This window comes from Anoplopoma fimbria, chromosome 3 (genome assembly GCF_027596085.1).
Source record: "Anoplopoma fimbria isolate UVic2021 breed Golden Eagle Sablefish chromosome 3, Afim_UVic_2022, whole genome shotgun sequence".
In the NCBI taxonomy this organism is placed as follows: domain Eukaryota; kingdom Metazoa; phylum Chordata; class Actinopteri; order Perciformes; family Anoplopomatidae; genus Anoplopoma; species Anoplopoma fimbria.
This window is the reverse complement of record NC_072451.1, coordinates 5,722,943-5,742,660: the sequence shown is the minus strand read 5'-3', so window position 1 is coordinate 5,742,660 and position 19,718 is coordinate 5,722,943. Positions and strand designations below refer to the sequence as shown.

At 40.0% G+C, this 19,718-nt stretch overlaps 3 protein-coding genes across 3 annotated transcripts; 1 reads left to right on the top strand and 2 right to left on the bottom strand.

The window, feature by feature from the left end:
* Positions 1-26: 26 nt before the first annotated feature.
* dhx30 (DEAH (Asp-Glu-Ala-His) box helicase 30) lies at positions 27-8,811 on the bottom strand. Its single transcript, XM_054596660.1, has 19 exons — positions 8,640-8,811; positions 7,654-7,790; positions 7,456-7,566; positions 7,092-7,361; positions 6,854-7,003; positions 6,614-6,766; positions 4,840-5,310; positions 3,841-4,224; positions 3,666-3,744; positions 3,220-3,324; positions 2,956-3,131; positions 2,639-2,845; positions 2,461-2,542; positions 2,167-2,360; positions 1,899-2,058; positions 1,647-1,804; positions 1,244-1,344; positions 1,010-1,149; positions 27-644 (listed from the first exon to the last, which is right to left on the bottom strand). Exons 1-19 carry the CDS (start codon positions 8,809-8,811, stop codon positions 385-387), a joined length of 3,510 nt encoding a protein of 1,169 aa, XP_054452635.1. The 3' UTR covers positions 27-384.
* A 1,373-nt stretch (positions 8,812-10,184) lies between these two features.
* On the top strand, positions 10,185-12,938 carry LOC129089262 (chymotrypsin-like elastase family member 3B). Its single transcript, XM_054596661.1, has 7 exons — positions 10,185-10,254; positions 10,343-10,514; positions 10,617-10,742; positions 12,156-12,292; positions 12,398-12,540; positions 12,626-12,778; positions 12,870-12,938. The coding sequence occupies exons 1-7, from the start codon at positions 10,215-10,217 to the stop codon at positions 12,885-12,887; spliced, it is 789 nt and encodes a 262-aa protein (XP_054452636.1). The 5' UTR covers positions 10,185-10,214; the 3' UTR covers positions 12,888-12,938.
* Positions 12,939-13,047: 109 nt separating this feature from the next.
* On the bottom strand, positions 13,048-19,365 carry wrnip1 (WRN helicase interacting protein 1). Its single transcript, XM_054596034.1, has 7 exons — positions 18,742-19,365; positions 17,535-17,729; positions 16,205-16,443; positions 15,492-15,712; positions 14,657-14,812; positions 13,848-13,927; positions 13,048-13,744 (listed from the first exon to the last, which is right to left on the bottom strand). The coding sequence occupies exons 1-7, from the start codon at positions 19,351-19,353 to the stop codon at positions 13,469-13,471; spliced, it is 1,779 nt and encodes a 592-aa protein (XP_054452009.1). The 5' UTR covers positions 19,354-19,365; the 3' UTR covers positions 13,048-13,468.
* Between the last annotated feature and the right edge of the window lie 353 nt (positions 19,366-19,718).

The window sequence follows — 19,718 nt, the reverse complement described above, 5'->3', positions numbered from 1 at the left end:
ATCTGATACCTTTTCTCATGTTGGTATGTGGATATTTATTGCAATAAATATGACATCATATATTACATGCGGTTGGTTTTAATGACCTTTGGCCAATGATCTGAGAGTTCTGAGTAAATTTCAACTTCTGCTTTTCATAAAGCAAATAAACATAGTAAACCACAGTCCAAAATCCAAACCAATGGATTTCCTCACAGGAGTTCATCATTAACTGGAGCAGATGTACCACTGTAGCTTTCAGCTCTCTTCAAGTCAAGTATTGACTAAGTTCTCAAACTTGTTTCCTTTCAGAAAACAACAACAAATGAGACACCATCAACCTTTTTGGTTCGTCCTTATCAGCCAGCAGATCCAACGTACTCGTGTAGAAAGGGCTCAGTGCCGTCAATCCACCTCACTGTCACTGGTGTGGCTCTGAGCCAAAGGGCTTGAGTCTGTGTTGTTGAGCAGCTCCACCAGTAAGGAGATGAGCTTTCCGTCCTGAGAGGAGTTGGTGATTGCGTTGCTGGGATTGTTGAGGTTGCGGTACAGCATGGTCTGAATGGAAGTGCGTAGCTCCCACAGCAGCTCCCAGGTCCCAGCGGACATCTCGCAGCGCACCAGAGAGCGTCCAGGAAAGGACACCTCCACTCTGTCTCCCTTCACTGGGACATAAGAGAGAGTTATTTATGAAGAGGAGCATTTAATGCAAACCTTGAGATCTAAGCGTGTGATGATATTCAAAAAAGGTACAGAGAGTAGGATTTAGGGAATCTATGTATTTTTTAACAGTCTTATAACAAAATGAGACTTTCTTGGCCTGCATAATTATCTTTCAAATGACATTGTGTTTGTAATTCATGCCGCAATTGGACCAGGATCAACAAATTATTTGTCTCTCACCATTGACTAGCTTACATTTCTTTTCTGGAAAAAGGACCAATGGTAGTCTACCCTAAGGGGCGGGACTTTGCCTCTGTATTTAACCTCTTTTTTTTTTTTTTTTTAAAGAGAGCAGTACATGTCCTACCTGTCTCTGCGAGGTCACATTCTGTGAGCAGCAGCAGGGCGAGAGGATGGACTGTAGAAGAGTCTCTGATGAAGACGTTCCCACTGGACTGAATGGCGCTGAAAAAGGTCAACCAGCGACTGGGGAGCTCTTCTTTTCCCCTGCAAAACAAAGCAACACAATAAATTTAGATTACGCAGGATGGAAGTTAAAAAAAAACCCTCTTGTAGTTGAATTTTGGAGCTTTTTCCAGACCTGTTCACTGAGGCGCGGTGAAGCAGCACTGGACCGTTGTGTGTGCGGTAACAAGTAGTGTTCGGGCGAAAGCGTCCTTTGGTCACAACACCTTTCTTCACCTAAGAAAAAAAAAAAGAAAGTAGTTTTTCATCCATGTGATGCTGGAACATCTAATGTTGGTTTTGACCCTGACAGGTGCAAGTTGGTTATAGAAAGACAACCTTAGCACAAACTGGATCTAACTTGAGTTAAATAAAACTTTAATTGCATTTTAGAAACGTCACCACAGAAATAGACAAAGACAAACCTCCATCCCTAAAGTAAAAGCTCATATTTAGATCTCACAATTTGGGCTTCAACAATTGATGGAAAATAGACTGTATAAAGTAGTAGTAAAATAGACTCCTCTGTTGCCGCGTACCTGAATGAGGTTGGGATAGAGTCCAGCCAGCAGCACAGCTTTAAGCAGCTCATCCTGGTTGCTGTGCTCGTTGTAGAGAGAATTGTTCCGCTGGCACTCATTGGAACGAGTCACCAACTGGGCTTCATGCAGGTTCTCGCTGAACTGAGAGATGAGACCTGCAGTAAGAAGGCCCAATAACAGAAATTATTAAAAAAAGTACAAAAAAAGGTAAGAAGAAGACAAAAATGACTGTGTGCGCTTCAAACGAACCATTGATGAATCGAAGGCTGAACCACGACAGATTGTGTTTGTGCAGATATTCATCCCTGTCCTCCCTGTCCCCTTCATGCTGAACTCTCCTCCAGCCCAACACAGCTCTGATAAACACCAAATAGTCGCTGTAGCTGGAGCGGCTCAGACGCTCTTTCACCTGGACAAACAGAACACAGTGGACTGAATGATAACCAACTCTAATTTAAGTCAGAAATGTTCATTTAAAACCATTTTGATCTACATGTGTGTGCTAAAAACATCTCACCTTGTTAACGATGGCTCTGTTCTGCATGCTGTTGTGAAAAGGGTCTCTGGTCAGACAGGCGGCTACAGACAGCATGGGCAGAACACATCTGAACATGGCACTCAGGACCAGCACTTTGCCCAGACGAGGGTCACACGACATGCAGGCGACACGCTCTCCTAAAGGCGTCAGGGTTTCTGTCTTGTCCAAGACTCCTACAGAGAAAACATTGACGGCATAGACATGTAAATTTAGACACACATACACACACACCATGGCTAAAATCTCACTATTGCGATCCAGAACGTCACTCACCAATGTCTTGCAGATTTCCGACAGCCTCTCTCACAGCTTCTTGCTCTGGACTGTCCAACACTTGGGATAAGAAATCTACAGCCTCCACGCAAAAAATAAAATGACATCTTTCAATACGTCAGCAATACACAAAATAACAGAAACAAAAATACATAAGTCATTATTATTGTTTCAGTACCTTGCAGTTAGGGCTGTGGATTTTGGCTTGAACTACTAAACTCTCGAGCGGCGTGCGCAGGATCTCAGGGATGGGGAAGGGAGTCATGGTTTCCAGCTGCTGTCGAGGGAACAGGTGGTAGGACCGTCCCGGCTGACATCGCCCTGCTCTCCCTTTTCTTTGAGTGACATTAGAATGAGATATCCAAACCGTGTCCAGACAGGAGACCTGGAAACCCAAAAAGAAACCGATTGGATTTGTCTCAGAAAATGCAACATATGGCAAGCTTAGTTTTTTGCAGATGTGAAATGGTTTACATTAAAACGTTTGATCCTAACCTTAGTCCTTGGGTCATAATTGTGTTCTTTGTGAGTTCCTGCGTCCACCACATGGACGATGTCGTCTATGGTGATGGAGGTCTCTGCAATGTTAGTGGCGAGGACAATCTTCCTCCGGCCCTCTTGGGGGTGCTGGAACACCGCCTGCTGGTCTGCAACTGATAAACTAGAGTGCACTAAAAGAAAAATGGAGAATAAACTCATAAATCTCTATACTTGGAGGACAAAAGACAGTTATTTTTAAATCTGTCTGCCCTCTCTTACATGGCAAGATCATCTGTGTGCCTGAGGAAAAGTGGCGCTTCCTCTCCAGTTTCTCTTGAACGGCCTTGATGTCCTGCCATCCAGGAAGGAAACACAACACCGCACCTGAAGCATGGTGGGATTTAAAGTTATGGTCAAAAATGGGCTTCTTTTATACGACAGTCAAAGACACACTTTGAGTTATGAAACGATAGATCCCTTGTTGTTGCCTCTCAACATGTTAAGGTACAAATTTACATCCCTCTTTGTGTTATTCAAAATGTACATAGTTAATAATGAGTTGTTACAGGATGCATATTGTAAAAAATGATAATGGAAAGGGTTTAATTTGTTGCAAGCTTCTAGTGCCTGCTGTAACCGCAAGGCTATTTCTTTGTAGTCTTATTCTCTAAATAAAGAACTAATAAAATATTAATAGCAAAATGATGAGTTATTCTGTTAGTTACCTGGCTCTCCACATCTGTCAATGTGCTCGATTACATCAGCTACTAAATCCACATCTGGTGTGATGTCTTCTCTTCCTCCCTTAAACAAGATAGAATACAAATTCATTAGACACAAGACAAGAGAAAAGAAGCTTAACATACAGAAGTTAAGACACTTTGAAGACTCTTTGCTCACCCGCTTGTCTGTCCCCACTGCCTTTTGGACTCGCAGTGGGCGTCCCATCTCTTTCAGCACATCCTCCAGGTATCTGTCCTTCACTGGGTGCATGAATCCAGGCACTTTAAGGATTGGGCAGCCTCCAAAGTACTCGGACAGCCTCTGCTTGTCCCCTGTAGCGCTCATGAGCACCACTCGTAGGTCGGGGTTCTCCCTTAAGCTGTAGCGCAGCAGAGCCAGCAGCAGGTCCGTGTTGATGTCCCTCTCGTGAACCTCGTCCACCACCACGTGGCTGATTCCCTTCAGGGACGGGTTGGACTGCAGCTTCCTCAGCAGGACGCCGACTGTGAGGAAGAGTAAGGCTCCTCCGCTCTGCTCTGGAGGTCGGCTCTCGAGTCTCACCTACACACAGGAAAGTATTACTTGCTTATTGTACAAACAGATCTATCCAGTAATAACCTCAATAATTCTTCCAGTCGCAGTTAACTTTTTCTTCTTTTTAATCAAGTAACTTGGTTTATAAATTGTATTTCAAATAATTTTGTTTTATAAAAAGATGTGAGTGCTTTCCTAATCATCATAAAGAAAAAAAAATCTGCCTCCTAATTTATATTTGAAAGATTTTTAATGATTATTACCTTGGTTTAATTCATTTTTGCTAACTATATTTTTCTAAATTGAATTAACACAGTTGAATATATAGTTTTCTATAACAAACAATATTTTTAATTGTTAACAGTTTGGGTAGTTTGGACAAAACAGCATAAAGTACATCTTATTCAAAACAAAGCATAAACATTAATTGCTGTTTTATAATTACTCTATATTTCAGCAAAATATTTCACAGTTTAAGAAAACCAAGTTACAAAAAAGTAGAAAAGGTTCTCTTAATTTTGATATGAAACTTTGATATTTCTTCTTCTACTATCTCAGTGCAAAATAGAAGCTCTTCCCTCAAGAGGCTGCAGCTGATTGTTGCATTAAAACTGGTTAAAAGTACAGTAAACTTGTATCTACCTGATATCCCACAGAGTTTTTCAGAGCTGGACCCATCTCATGAGCAACACGGTGGGCCACGGACACGGCGCTGATCCTACGCGGCTGGGTCACCAGGATGTTGCACTTTGCCCCCTCGCCTGCTCTCACGCTGTCCTCCAGCAGGAAGCGAGGGATCCGTGTCGTCTTCCCACATCCCGTCTCACCAGCGATCACAACCACCCTGGACGACTGCACCTCAGAGATCACGCGCTGACGGTGGGCGTCGACCGGCAGCTCCACATTCAGCCCAGGGCTCGCACTCTCCCACTCATCCTGCAGGTGGGCGTTGAGCTGCTGAGCCTGTTGTTCAGAGAGAGGTCTGTACCGCCGGCCTGTGATGGCGTCTGTCAAGTTCTCCTCTTCCTCCTCATCCTCCTCCTGGTTTACCGCCTGCTGTCCTCTGGCCTCTTCTTCCTCCCAAAGCTTCTGTACTTCTGTTGCCACTGGGTACTTTTATAAAAGATGAGGAATTATGTTTTGACATATTAATACATCACTACACAGCCAAGAGGTATGTGAACCATCAAACATTACAACCACATGTGAATGATTAACATAAGAAGCCAAAATCATGGGAATAGCTGCAATAACAGGCTTTTTACAAGCTTTTGGAACCTGGCTGCAGGGATTTGTTCCCATTTGGCCAGAAGAGCGATAGGTGCCGATGCAGGATGAGATCATTCCTTCATTAAAAGCATATTTTAAGACCGTATATCCATAGAAAAAAACTAAAAGGCTGCTGAGCTATTAACTTTGAAAGCCACTACCAAGAACTTCAACTTTGTTTGGATTTTGCCAGTCCCTGTGGACTCGTTTTACTGCAGCAGGATCTGACAGTCTGACCCGCTCAATCTTTGACCCAGTTCTCCTATGCCTCAGTTCCCTCCAGCGAGCCCAGTAATACAGCCTGACCTCTAGCAGTGTGAGGTCGGTGTTTGTTCCCAGAGGGAACTGGCGGAGCAGCGAGGCGAAGCTCTACACCTGGAGGAGGAGACGCCCCGGCCTGGAGCTTACAACTAAAAGGTCGAAGGTGGCAACAGACACGGATCTAGGTCTTGGTCTGTGCACAGTGGACTGGTTGCTGGTTCTGAGCTGAAGGAGTTTCTGCATTATTCATCCAATGTCACACGGAATCCGATCCAGTTACACCGATGACGAGCAATAAGAACATCTATATATTTAACAGCAAATCTTCTCATTGACGGTCTTGTTTACTTATGTAGGTCATATAGAGGCATCAGTATTATAAGAAGATGGTTTCATAACCAATTCAGTTCCTCATTGTAACTTTAAGTACAGTGCTTTTACAGGCTAAGTTTTGTAATGAACTGAACGCGACAGCTTGGACTAATCAACACACTGAATCTCTAAAAAAAAAAAAAAAAAAAAAAAAAAAAAAAAAAAAAAAAAAAAAAAAAAAAAAAATAAAAAAATTGTTGCTGTGTTCACTTTCCAGAGATGTAAAACACCATCTCACAGTATGGCAAACTGTTTTGCTGTTTTTCCCCATCTGGTTTGCCTTTAAAACTCATAGGATCTGTTACTAGAACTGGACTTCCTGGATCGTATTTCATGGCTCACCTGATAACCGAAGCAACACATCTCCACCAATGCAGCCCACTTTGAATCGTTTTAACACAGTAGTGTCTCAATCAAATTATTTCAAGACAAAGTCCACAGCTTTTGGCCTTGTAGTGCACATACACACATGATAATAAAATCTCCATCTTTCTCCCGTGAGGTGAAGACTGACCTGTGCGAGGTACTCTCTCATGTGTTCCTCCAGGTATTGTGGGACTTCCAGAGGGAGGGGGCGTCTCTCTCGCTCTCCAGCCTCCCTCACTTTCTCCCGGTGGTAATTTGCGTGAGTCAGCGGGTTGTTGTCTTTATCCAGCAGCTCCAGCTCCTGGACCAGGTGACACGAAGCATGCCTTTAACACGGCTCTAAACATGTAGGTAAAGGTATAGCCATTTTCCCCAAAATAGTCCTCACCTTCAGTTTCATGCAGGCAAGAGCAGCAGCCGCCCTCTCTGCTGTCGCTCGGTTTCTCGCCGTGGCGGAGAACGTCATCTCCTCTGGCCAGCGCAGCGTCAGGTCACACCTCTTTAGCTTTCCTCCTGATGTTTTGTACTGAACAACCTCCTGTAAAGATGGAGAATGACAGACAGTTTAGATTACATGATGATTCAAGAGCTTATTTTTCACCGTGCAAAGGACGTTAGCTACCAACCCTGAATCTGTTGTTTGACGTGGCCACCTGGATGACCCTGGTGAGGAGAGATTTAGGTTGTGGAAACAGGGAAAGAGCTTCTGAGATAGTGGTGGGGTCTTCTTTAGGGAGCAGAGATTCTTTTTGTTCATCTGCTTTAGCTTTCGGCACAAATACATTTTCTGTCCGTGAGTCTTCCTCGTGATCATAAAGTTGTGATTGAACCCCTCCTCTTCCCCTGCCGGCTCCCCTTTTTGGGAGCTGATTATTTTCACCAATGACACCCATTTCCTGTGCACAAAGAGAGAGCGGAAAGGAGTCAAATACCACGACAGAATGAAAATGTGTGTTTTGTTTTTGCATTATTAAGTCAATGCATCTTTACTCTGAGCTTGAAACAAGCAGCAGCTGCAGCAAAACGTTCTGCTTCGATCTTCTTGGAGGCAAAACCTTCCTCCTCAATCTTGCAGGGCCACATCAGAGTGACAGTGGCTTTCTGCAGAAAACAAAAACACAGCACAAAGTTTAATTATGTGAAACAAAGGACACGATGTCTCCATCTCATAATGACTTCTGTTCTGACCTTGACACCAGCAGTCTCCGTGCAGCTGTACTGGATGAGCTGGGAAAGGTCGTTGACTCCCAGTGAACGTGCGATTGTGTTATTCAAGAGATTTTTAGGATCTGGAAACTCCTTCAGGAGGTTTGGTCTCACGTTATCTAAACGGTAGAAAACAAAGGTCACACACACAGCAAAATCAATGGCAAACTGAGAGGAAAAGACACAGAAACCCAGCTTATTCTCACACGCACATAATAATATAATAATAATAATAATAATAATAATAATAATAATAATAATAATAATAATCAATCCTTTATTAGTCCCACAGTGGGGAAATTACAATTCTCTGCATTTAACCCATCCCGGAGGAGCAGTGGGCCGCTAAGAAGCGCCCGGGGAGCAACTTGGGGTTAGGTGTCTTGCTCAAGGACACCTCGGCACGTTGACTGTAGAGGGGTTCGAACCACCAACCTTGTGGTTACGGGACGAGCGCTCTACCTCATGTGCCACAGCCGTAAATGCACACATATGAACACACATACACACACACATATATACATATATATATACACACACACACACACATACACACACACACACACACACACACACACACACACACACACACTCTTGACTCATTGCATTTTTTTTTTTTCTTGTTGTTTTTAATGTATTATTATAAATCATATCTTGTAAAAATGCTTTTTCAACAATATGTCATACCATATGTATTTCCTTTTTGTATTAGTTACAGTATTGTGATATTTGTTTAAATATTATACAGGTGGAGGCTTCAAATAAGCCCAGTGGGCTTCCTGCCTCTTCCTGCACTGTAATATCATTTATCAATATTATGTTTTATGTATTTTTCAATTGTGCAAATAAACTAAACTAAAACTAAAAACTAAAATACAAGTTTTTAAGTTTTTGTTTTTTTTAACCCAATGGATGTCCTTGAGCTCCATCTCTGAGCTGTCACCTGTTACCTAACGCGGCTCCCTCACCTTGTTTGGTCTGCAGACATGCCGTCCCGCTCTCCTCAAAGCTCTGGGCTTTGGTCCGGTACCACCGCATGTCTCTGCCCCAGCTGGACGCCGTTTTGTCTCCTGTACGGACACATTTGGCGACATTGCACAGCGCTCTGAGCCGCACGAGTAAGCCGCCGGGGAGCGCCATCTTTAAACTGCGATGTGTTCTTCTGCGGCGGCGCGCAGGGAGATGACGTCAGCGCGTTCACAGCGACACCCTTTTTTTGGTGAGCAGAGCTCAACTGGGACTTGTTTTTATATATATATATATATGTTATAAGACAATATCTTATCAACTGGGTGTTTACCCAGACACAGCACTAATGAAATAATTTAATTTAATTTAATTTAATTTATTTCAAAAAAGTTATAAAATATCTTCTTATTAAGATTTTTAACATGGCTTGCACACAAGAGACATAGTAGAAGAAAGACCAAGTATTATAAATAAGCAATAAAAAAAGTTTCACTAATGAAAGTAATCCCTTTAATTCATTTGAAAAAGCTTTTTAAAATTTTAAAAAAATATTTGTCCAGTTCCTTAATTGTCACGTTATGCTTTTCTATGCTGTAGTAATATATTCATTAAGTTCTCAAACTATATATATATTTTTTAAACGACAAACCTTAAAAGCCAAGTTGAAGTAGATTTTAAGGGGATGCATGACTTATCGTTTAATTTTACACATTAATATGACATATCTAACAAATCCCTTGATGATCAATTTAATGTTTTATTAAGTAATTCAAGGGCTTCACAAAAGTCAAAAACGAAACCCCTTTAACACCTTAATTTCAAAAGCAATAATTGAACAAGTTAACTCGAGTTTAAAGGGTTCATGATATTTTTTTCAAATCCCCCAATTATCGATTTACAGTTCAATTGACTCTTTATTCATATATTTATTAAAAACTTAGGGAATAACCCAAACCCCTTAAAACACCTTAGCTCTTGAGCAAGTTAAGTAGATTTAAAGGGTTTAGAATATCTGTCAGTCTCATCATTTTAAGTTAACTTTTACACTGAATAATTATTTTTATGAAGTCCTTAAAAGGCAAAAAGAAAACCCCTTAATTTATCTCTGAGATCCGAGGATCTAGTAAATGGTCCAATAGCAAAACTAAATTGCCTTAAACATCATTTACAAAGCCCACTTTAGTTTCACATTTCATCTCTCTTTATTAGTGCTGTTATAATAGATAAGGTAGTTCATCTTCCTTAAAACCTGAACTTTGGAAACATTTAGTTTTTAGCATTTTGGGCCCTTTGGAGAATAAAACACTAACTCCAGTTAAGTAAAATAATCTTAAAAGTTGGTGTTGCCGACAACTGTGGATCCAAGCTTTTAATTTGTGTATTGCGTTGCATTATTTGGATGTCTCGTTCTATACAGTGTAATGTTCAGCTGTTATCTGACTTTTTTGATGGTACACAAAGTTTTAGCCACCTGGAAATTGTAAGGAAAACTCCCAGGTTGTGTCTGGTGTCGTCTGGACTGCTGCCCATAAATAGCTCTGCATGATAAACCAGTTAGTCTGGACGAATAAGAGATGGAACTGGTACTTGTCCTCCTCATGGCTGTTACAGCTGGTGAGTTCACATTGAACACATTCATTTAATGTTAGGAATAAATGCATGGTGTGAATATGTAGGAGTCTCACTTAACCCTGTGTTAAAGTGTCTGGGTGTGGTGAACCCAGCTACCAGCCCAGCACCGGCCGTGTGGTGAACGGAGAAGAGGCCCGTCCGTACAGCTGGCCATGGCAGGTGTCTCTGGAGTCTTTCTTCCCCACTTGTGGAGGAACGCTTATTGCTCCTAACTGGGTCATGACTGCTGCACATTGCATCACGTGAGGAAAAGTTTAGTTGTGTCATTTAAATCTCAGATATTCAGTTGTTTTCTTCAAAACTTATAAAGAAGACTTTTAAGAACTTTTTATTTTCCCATCCAGATTCCACACCTATAGGGTTGTTCTCGCTGAGCACGACATGAGAAAGGAGGAGGGACCTGAACAGTCCATTATGGTGGCAAAAATGTTCATCCATCCCAAATGGAACAAGAACTGTGTGTCTTGTGGGTAAGACATCATCATTTCTCAACATAACAACTCCAGCGCTCCAGCTCAACGCTGTATTAATAAGAAACACAGTAAACATGTCCTGAGGAAACCAAGCCTGAGAGTGTCTGGTGAACACCAGCTGAGTAAATATACGTTTTTAACTCTTTATATTAAGGTCCTTGTGGTAAGAGCTAGTCAAAAGGGAACGAGGCCCTAATAAGTCCTTAAAAGATGCTTATCAACATTATAATATGTTATAAGACTATGTAAGTGGCAACATAGACACGTTAATTGTGAGATTAATTCTTAGATAAGACATTTTATAAGTACCCAAGACACTTAAGGATGTTAATAAAAGCATTGTAAGTTCCTTATTATTGTTTAAAATAGCATTACTAACATATATTAAGTTAAACTTACCTATTATATCAAAACCCAACTAGGCATTTTTGTTGTTTAATTAAGATTCATACATACTTTATTATGCATTTATTAACAGTTAACTGTGCCTTTTGCAGTTACAGGATCTAAAGCAAGAACAATGCCTTGTTAGGGTTAATGAATCCTTTATTATGCACTTATTAATAGTTAACTAAGCTTTTTGCATATAAATGTTGTCGAAGAAAAAGTTTATTTCAGGTCCAATTCTGTGGCTGGTTCAGATGAGCTTTATTCACTGCGCAGTGGAGACAGAACTCCACAACAAGGTTGTAGAATTCTCTCTCACTACAGTAGGTTCTGGTCAAGATTATATACAGGGTTACAGGAAACAACAGTTAAACAGATGGTGTGGGTTGGGCTAAGCTTCTCAGGAAGGACAAAGGACCTTTGATCAATCAGCACCCAAGAGATGTATTCATTGTCAGTTCAGAGAGTGAGTTGGATCTGAGAACCCAACTCACAAGTCTGTAGTAGTGGATTAACATAGGCTCAATACATGCTCTACTAAAGAAAAGGTGGTTCATTCAGTAAGGTGTGCCCTCTTTACAGGGCTGGCCTGAGCTCTTTTCACATTACACCAAAAGGTTTTACTCACAGAGGTTTGTTAATTAATGTAAAATAGTTTATGTCTGGACAGAGGTTACTGTTACTGACAGAACGGGCAGGAATACAAAGGCAATATAAAATAATACAGTTAATACAACTTAAAGATATAAAATGTTAATCTACAATGTCTTACCTAACAACAAACATATTTATGATGCTATTATTAACCTCTGTTGTCTTATTAACTGTTTATAATGTTAATAAACATCTTATAACCTGCTAACTACTGCTTATTACAAGTAGCTTAATATAAAGCGTTACCAAGTTTTCGTAATGAATTCACCCTCACCTCGACAACAATTAAGCACTCTACAGTTAAATAGACTCTGAGCAATACACATTAACTGACATGTTTAAATATTTGTGTTTCGTCCTGTTACATAGGTATGACATTGCGCTGCTTAAACTGGAGAAAAATGCTGTTATCAACGACAAAGTCCAGCCGGCTTGCCTGCCTCAGCATGATGCTACTCTCACTCACAACCAGCCCTGTTATGTCACAGGCTGGGGTCGTCTCTACTGTAAGACCCGTCGCCAAGTCTGCTAACACCCAGCTCATGTGGGGTTAAAGTGCACTACTGTGTGAATCTAATATATTTTTTATTCAAATGTAATTTTCTCTGCAGCTGGCGGTCCTTCTGCGACTACCTTGCAGCAGGCCTTACTTCCTGTAGTGGATCACGAGACCTGTAGTCAAAGCGACTGGTGGGGCAGCTCAGCAAAGACTACTATGGTCTGTGCAGGAGGAGAGAGCAAGTCAGCATGTCACGTGAGGAACCACCACACACCGCATGCTTTGTATGAATTTGACGATATCATGTTCAGTGGCTCTAATATCTGCTTCAATCCTACAGGGCGACTCCGGAGGCCCTCTGAACTGTGAGGGCAGAGATGGTAAGTGGTACGTGCAAGGCGTGACTAGTTTTGTGGATGGACGGGGATGTAATACCCCTCAGAAGCCCACAGTCTTCACCCGAGTGGCCACTTTCATCCCCTGGATCAGTGAGGTGAGGGGAAGCCATGTGACCGGCAACCATATAATAAATATATGCTATTTTGTTAAATGTACAAACTTAATCTTGTGCTATTTCTCTTTAGACCATGGCCCAAAACTGAAGATGTTTCCATAACCAAAGAAGTGACTGGACAATAAACTGTATAACGTCATTTTAATATTATATTTGTCTTGTATTTTATCAAAATATTTACAGATTATAAAAAAATTAAGCATTCATGATACAAAAATATATTTTAATTAGGACAAGGACAGGATAAAGACAAAACCAACATAGAAATATTTAACATAGTAGATATTTGATTATGTATTATGGAAATACAAAGACTGCGTATATTTACTGTATTTTATGTATTGTTATTCATTTGAACAGATTAAGGATTTTATTATCAACATATTTAGAAGTAAATTAACTGTAAAAGGTAACTATATCCTTTGTAATTTATTCAAAAACAACAGAAAAGTCAAGTAGAAGAGGAAGTTGAATATAACGTGATGGTTGACTTATGGCAAATACTTCTTTTACATTTGCAAAAAATAAATTAGGAAAATAACCCCAATGTTTAATATGGATTAGTTTAAAAAAAAAAAAAATCATCTAATTTGACAAGATATTTTCCTTCGGCAGCAGTGTTTTTTTAACCCCGTTATAGCAAGCTGTGTCAGTCATTGCAACAGATCCTCATGACGGTGTCCAGGTGAAGAAGTCGATTCCCTGCAGCTCGTCTGGCAGGTAACTTTGCTCTACGGGCTCGCTGAAGGCTGGGTTGTATTTGTAGCCTTTAGCGTAGCCGAGCTGTTTCATCAGCTTTGTGGAGGCGTTACGAAGGTGCAGGGGGACAGAAGGCAGAGGGCCTTTGTGGTTCCTCAGACAGGTTTTGACGTTAGCATAGGCCTTGTAGATATCCACAGACTTAGGTGCTCGTGCCAGATAGACCACACACTGAGCCAGAATCACCTGTTGAGCAGTAACAGAGGTGAAAACACAGAATACAACTATAGTAACATTGACTGAATATCATGGTTGATATGACTTAAAACCATCGGTAAGGTAGGCTTACCTCACATTCAGGCATCCCGATGAAGTGACAGGCTTGAAAGGCCGACACAGCCTGAGGAAGAGCGGAGGGGTCGGCCATTCCTGAGAGAGACGGGGGAAAAGAGACGGAGGTCCAGTCAGAATGCATTAAAAGATACATTGTCTTGCTCAAAATCTTCTTTCTGTAAGCATTTCAGTATTTTTTGTCCTGCAATAGTGTAGTAAAAGCTCTCCATGGTCCCTTATAGTGTATGTATGTATGTATTAAAAGGTTAGGGGCATTTTAATAAGCATTAAAAAGCACCGTTTAAAGAAGGCGATTATTTTCTGACACAACAGTCCAGTATTGTTACACTACTTCTAGAATTACTACTAATACAAGTCCGCTATACTTTATTCTTCAATTACTTTACTTTTCGAAATAATGTTAAAAAGTGGTTTTACTGTATATTAGAAACAGCTGTAACAAGCAAAATAACATGTGCATAATGAATAACTTAAAGAAACTACATTATACATAATAAAACTACATATACTCTTCTTGCAACTACTATCCAACAAAAGTTGTCTATATAATTATATAGTATTAGGTGAAATCAAATTTAATTGATGAACAACAGAAAGAGAGAATGAACGAAACGTTGCAACTTTAAATTAATTAAATGTAATCGGGTTGAAAGTTAGGAAAAATTCATAAAAATACATTTGAAAAGAAGAGACAGATTTAGCAAAGCTTAAGAGTTTCTGAGTTTCACAAAATAAAAAAATACATTTAATGATAAAAAAATAAATTAAAAATGCAGCGATGATGTAATGAATTGTTTCCCGTACCCACGTCCTCACTGGCGAAGCGGACCAGCCTGCGAGCCACATAGAGCGGATCCTCGCCGCCCTCCAGCATGCGACCCAGCCAGTAGAGAGAAGCATTCTCATTGGAGCCTCTCATGGACTTATGCAACGCCGAGATAGAGTTGTAATGCTCTTCACCTTTGAGTAACACACACAGACAAAAACATCAGTACAAGTGAAGAAACATCACTCTGCAGGTGGAATTTTAAATTGGCTGGGTAAGGATTTTAAAATGAGACGTATGTCTTCTGTACATGTAGATGTATTCTGAACAAGCCTGTGCCAGAGTCTATCATTACCCATATTGTCATATAGTAAAAATGGATTTTGAGAACATTAGGCTTCCCTGATGTAAAGAATTTCAAATCTAGACTTCATTCTTTGCTTAGGTTGACATGACTCTACTTTACCTTAACCAACCAAATACCTGTTTGCTGCTATGCTGATGCTCTGAACCCCGTATATTGCACCTTTAAATAATAACAGAAAAGAACTGTGTGGAAGCACTATACTACAAAATATTATTATTTTGGTAAATCTATGTTGCCTTGAAGTTGTGCAAGGCACCGCTCTGTTCATTGAGAAAAACAGAGGTTACCTTTGGTTACTACATTTTTTTTTTTTTTTTTTTAAATGTAGTAACCATGTGCTGGACAGAAGAACATGTAAAAAACAGAAAAATAGAGAACTTGGCATTTGAAACTTCACTTGGTGGCATTTAAATGTATGTTCATGGGAACATTACCTTGTGTGCAAACTATTTTTTACTTTTGATATGTGACTATTAAATGAATAAAGTAAGTACATCTGGGCTTACCAGCTTTATCATAGAGAATATGGGACCTCTGAAGACCTTCCTTCACGTGCTCCTCCTTCACCAGTATTTCCTGAGAACCATCTGGTCCTGATGGGCCGGGCCGGGCCGAGGTCACCTGAGCCTTAACAGCCAGCTGCAGACTATTGAGTCCTGTTCTCGCGTCTCCATCACAAAGGAAGGCGATGGTGTCCAGAGCTTTTTGTTCAATCAAAATCTTTGGCCTAAGAAAACAATAATATACAGAGATATATATAAAGTAGTATAAAATATGTATAAATAATTGAAACTCTGTTGCCAGTTTGTTCGGTAAGTCTACCTATACAAAGAGGTGTTTCTGTAATTTTCCTACCCTAATTTAGAGAAATAGGACGGACAAAATAATAGAAACATCTATCAGGTTAATGCAATACAGTTAAATAGCAGCCCAAACTACAGAACTATTAAACTATTACCAACTATTTGATTATATATCTGGAATTCATTCTCATCCCATACCATCTGCAGCTAGCAGCTGTCTTTCTGTCTGCAACTCATTTGCAAAATATTTTCTGTCAACATATAATACCAGACCAGAGTTGCTATGGCTCCAACTAATAGTACAATCCTCCAATATATTATTTAAATGAACCCACTAAGCCAGAAACAGAAGAAGACAACAGGCCTCCCACTCAAAAAGGATTTTGAGTTATCCGGTGACACCCCGTCCCACTTACTCATGTCCATCTGATCGGTCTTGTTGTTTAGGATTTGCTGGATCTTCTTCCAGGACTCTGATCCCCAGTCTGGCCACGGCCCTGTCCAGGATCAGGCCCATCGCCTCCACAGAGAGCCTCTCCAGAACCAGCACCCTGCACCTGCTCAGCAGAGCGTTATTCACCTGGAAGGATGGATTTTCTGTGGTCGCCCCGATCAGAGTCACCGTCCCGCATTCCACGTGAGGAAGAAAGGTGTCCTACAGATACAGGCACATATTGAGAGAGGGAAACATAAGAGGGGATAAACCTTCTCTTAAATTACAAGATAACGAGAATATTTGTTTCACTATTGACTGAGCCTCCTATCTACCTGACATAGGGATTTACTGTCATGTATGAAATAACTACAGTCTAAATATTGTTTTCTACAGTTAACAGTTTCCAGGATAAAAACTAGTAATATACATTACATTACATTACAGTCATTTAGCAGACGCTTTTATCCAAAGCGACTTACAATAAGAGTATTCAACATAGGTATTCAAGAGAACTACTAGTCACCAGAAGTCATAAGTGCATCTCCTTTCTTAAACAAGCATCTAAAAGCATAAACCAGAGCAAAAGTATAGTGCAGAAGCAAATTGCTACAAAAACAATAATTGCCATAAACTAATACGAATACAAATATATATATACTATATATATATACTAATATATGATAGCAATTTAACTGTAAAAAGTGCTAAACCTAAACCAAAAATTATTTTTAAATGTGTGAATAAGTTACAATGTTACAACTGAAATAGGTGCTACTCATGGTTCACATTCTAAAATGATTTACAAAAAAAAAAGATCTGTTGACACATATTCAATTTGAGAAGCAAAATAGAACCTATTTCTTCTTCTACAGAATGCGAAGCATTAATATACATTTACAAGACTTCACAAAAGTATTTGGTGTGTATTGTTTGAGAGGTCACTAAACTGAATGTATTTTGAGTGAGTCCATTTTCCTAATGGAGCAGTTAAGACTGCAGTACTTTTTATCTTATGACAGAGCCGGGCTATCCGTTTCCCCTTGCTTCTAGTCTTTATGCTAAGCTAAGCTAAGCTTATCATCTTATGGTTGTAGCTATATATTTGAATGACTTACATGAGAATGGTAGCAATATTCTTATCAAACTCTCGCAAAAAAGTGAGTGAGCATATTTCCAAAAATGGCAAACTAATCCTTTGACGTATTTGGCACAGAAATTGAGATAAAAATATCAACATTGGTTGGGTTTTGGAGTTGCAGCTTCAAACATAAACACATATCAGAGTCCATCTTTCTGGCTCAACACTCCACCTGTTGAGATTTGTTGAAGCGGTGAATTTCATCAATGAACAGGATGGTCTTCCTCTTGCAGAGTCGGAGCTCGTTCTGAGCCTGTTTGATGACCTCTCGGACGTCACTGGTGGACGCGCTGGTGGCAGACAGAGAGACAAAACGAGCTGTCCCTTTCTTTTTACTGGTGCTGGCGATTATGTGAGCCAGAGTGGTCTGAAAGACAACAAAACACAAGTGATATGATTAAAACACATGCTAGGCCTTTTGGAGTGGATACATTATAAGCGTCTTTTATCTCCAGTTATTGAGAAATTAATTTAATTTTCCAGGTCATTTAATGCACCTTCCTTTGAGGGCCTTGTAAATCTCATCTTCACTATAAAAGCTTATTAGAAGCTCCAAAAAAAAAAAGGTTTCAATTGTAAAACCTGAGCGCTGTGAGAGCAATATTTACATTTATTTGAATTATTTAGGATTGGAATAATTTATCATGAAAAAATGCCAAACATCCACCGGTTCCTGCCTCAATTTTCTCAAATTCTCAATTTCATATTATCATTAATTAAATATATTTTAATATTTAACTTTTGGATTGACTGTTATTATTTACGATGTCACCATGGGCTATGAGGAATTGACACCTTTTGTGTGATGGATACCTATTTTTCTGACATTTTATAGATTAAACAAATAATCTTTTAATAATAATAATAAAATCTAAATTGAAAATAATCAACCTTGCTAGCAATTGACAAATTTCATTGTCATTTCAAAGAAAGAAAATATCAGATTAATCAAAGATGAAAACAAATTGTGTTACAGTCCAAAATGTTACAGACCAATTAGTAGTTAATTATGATTATATGCTCAATATAAGATGCTCAAAAATGTGTTTTGCTTTTTGTTACTCTTATTAGATGTTTGAACTTCATTGTGCAGAATGATGATTGTGCAGAGTTTGAAAGAATAAAAATGTGTGTTATCACAGTTTGGAGATCAATTGAGGTTCAGTAGCTGATCTTGCACCCATCAGAAGTAGAACCCAGTGAACTGAGAGTTTACTTTTCAGTTGTGCATAACATTTGCATACTCACATATTCTCGATTTTTGTTTGAAAAATAATGCATTACATATATATATATAAAAAGAAAAGAAGAGATATGAATTAAGGATAGGGGATGCTGCATCACTGATGGATGCTGTAACTCAGTAGTCACCGCCCCACCTTTCCACACCCCGGTGGTCCCCACAGGATCAGAGATGGTATTTCCTGGGAGTCCAGAAGTGACCTGAGGAGTGTTTGCTGACCCACAACTTTGTTTTGACCAAAGTATTCCTCCAGTGTGTTTGGCCTCAGCATCTCTGCCAGAGGCTTATTGATGCTCAGCAGTGACAGTGGTGATACATCCTGTGCTGCCTTCAGGGTCGGTCCGTTTAATCCAGAGAGCTGGCTGTTAACATTCTCTGCACCTTCTTGTGCTGCTTCTGCCTCGCTTGCCAAATTACGTTTAACCCCCTTATTGACAGCAGATTGTTTACTCGTCAATAAAACATCCCTTTCACTTGCAGCTGACACTTTACTCTTGTTGGCCTGGAATAGAGAAAACAGGGAGGAGGATGACGGTGAACGCGTCATGGGGTTGTTGACATCCGGGTGTTCAGGCTCCGCGTTAATGCGTGATTTCTTCAAAGGAGGCTCCGTTACCGACGCACTGCTGTCGGTGCCGCTTTTCTGCAGACACGCATCGAGGTGTCCGTTAATCGTGGCCGCCGTGAAGTCCTCTAAACATACGGGACATTGCACCGCGTCCAGTGCGGAGGCCATGTGGGTCGCCATCTTGATTCCCGTGGAACGTTAGACCCTGTAGTCACATGACCAATTTTTTGGTTTTTTTTTTTACAAAATATATTTTTTCAATTTCTAAAATTGTTTTTACTTTAACGTTATGCCCAAATGTGACTTTCCGCTTCAAAAAAAATAAATAATAATAATTAAATTAATTATGTTAATAATCGACTACCTCTCATTTCCTCGCTGTCCGTGCGCATTCACGTGCTCTTGAGACGGTCCGACATTAGGACATTTCCTGTCTAGCTTATGTTTTTGAGACAAATGCGAAGTAACATAAAGATGTAAATTGTAAAAAATGATCTGCTTTGTTTTTTTTGAACCGTTAATATAGTATGACTGACTTACATTGG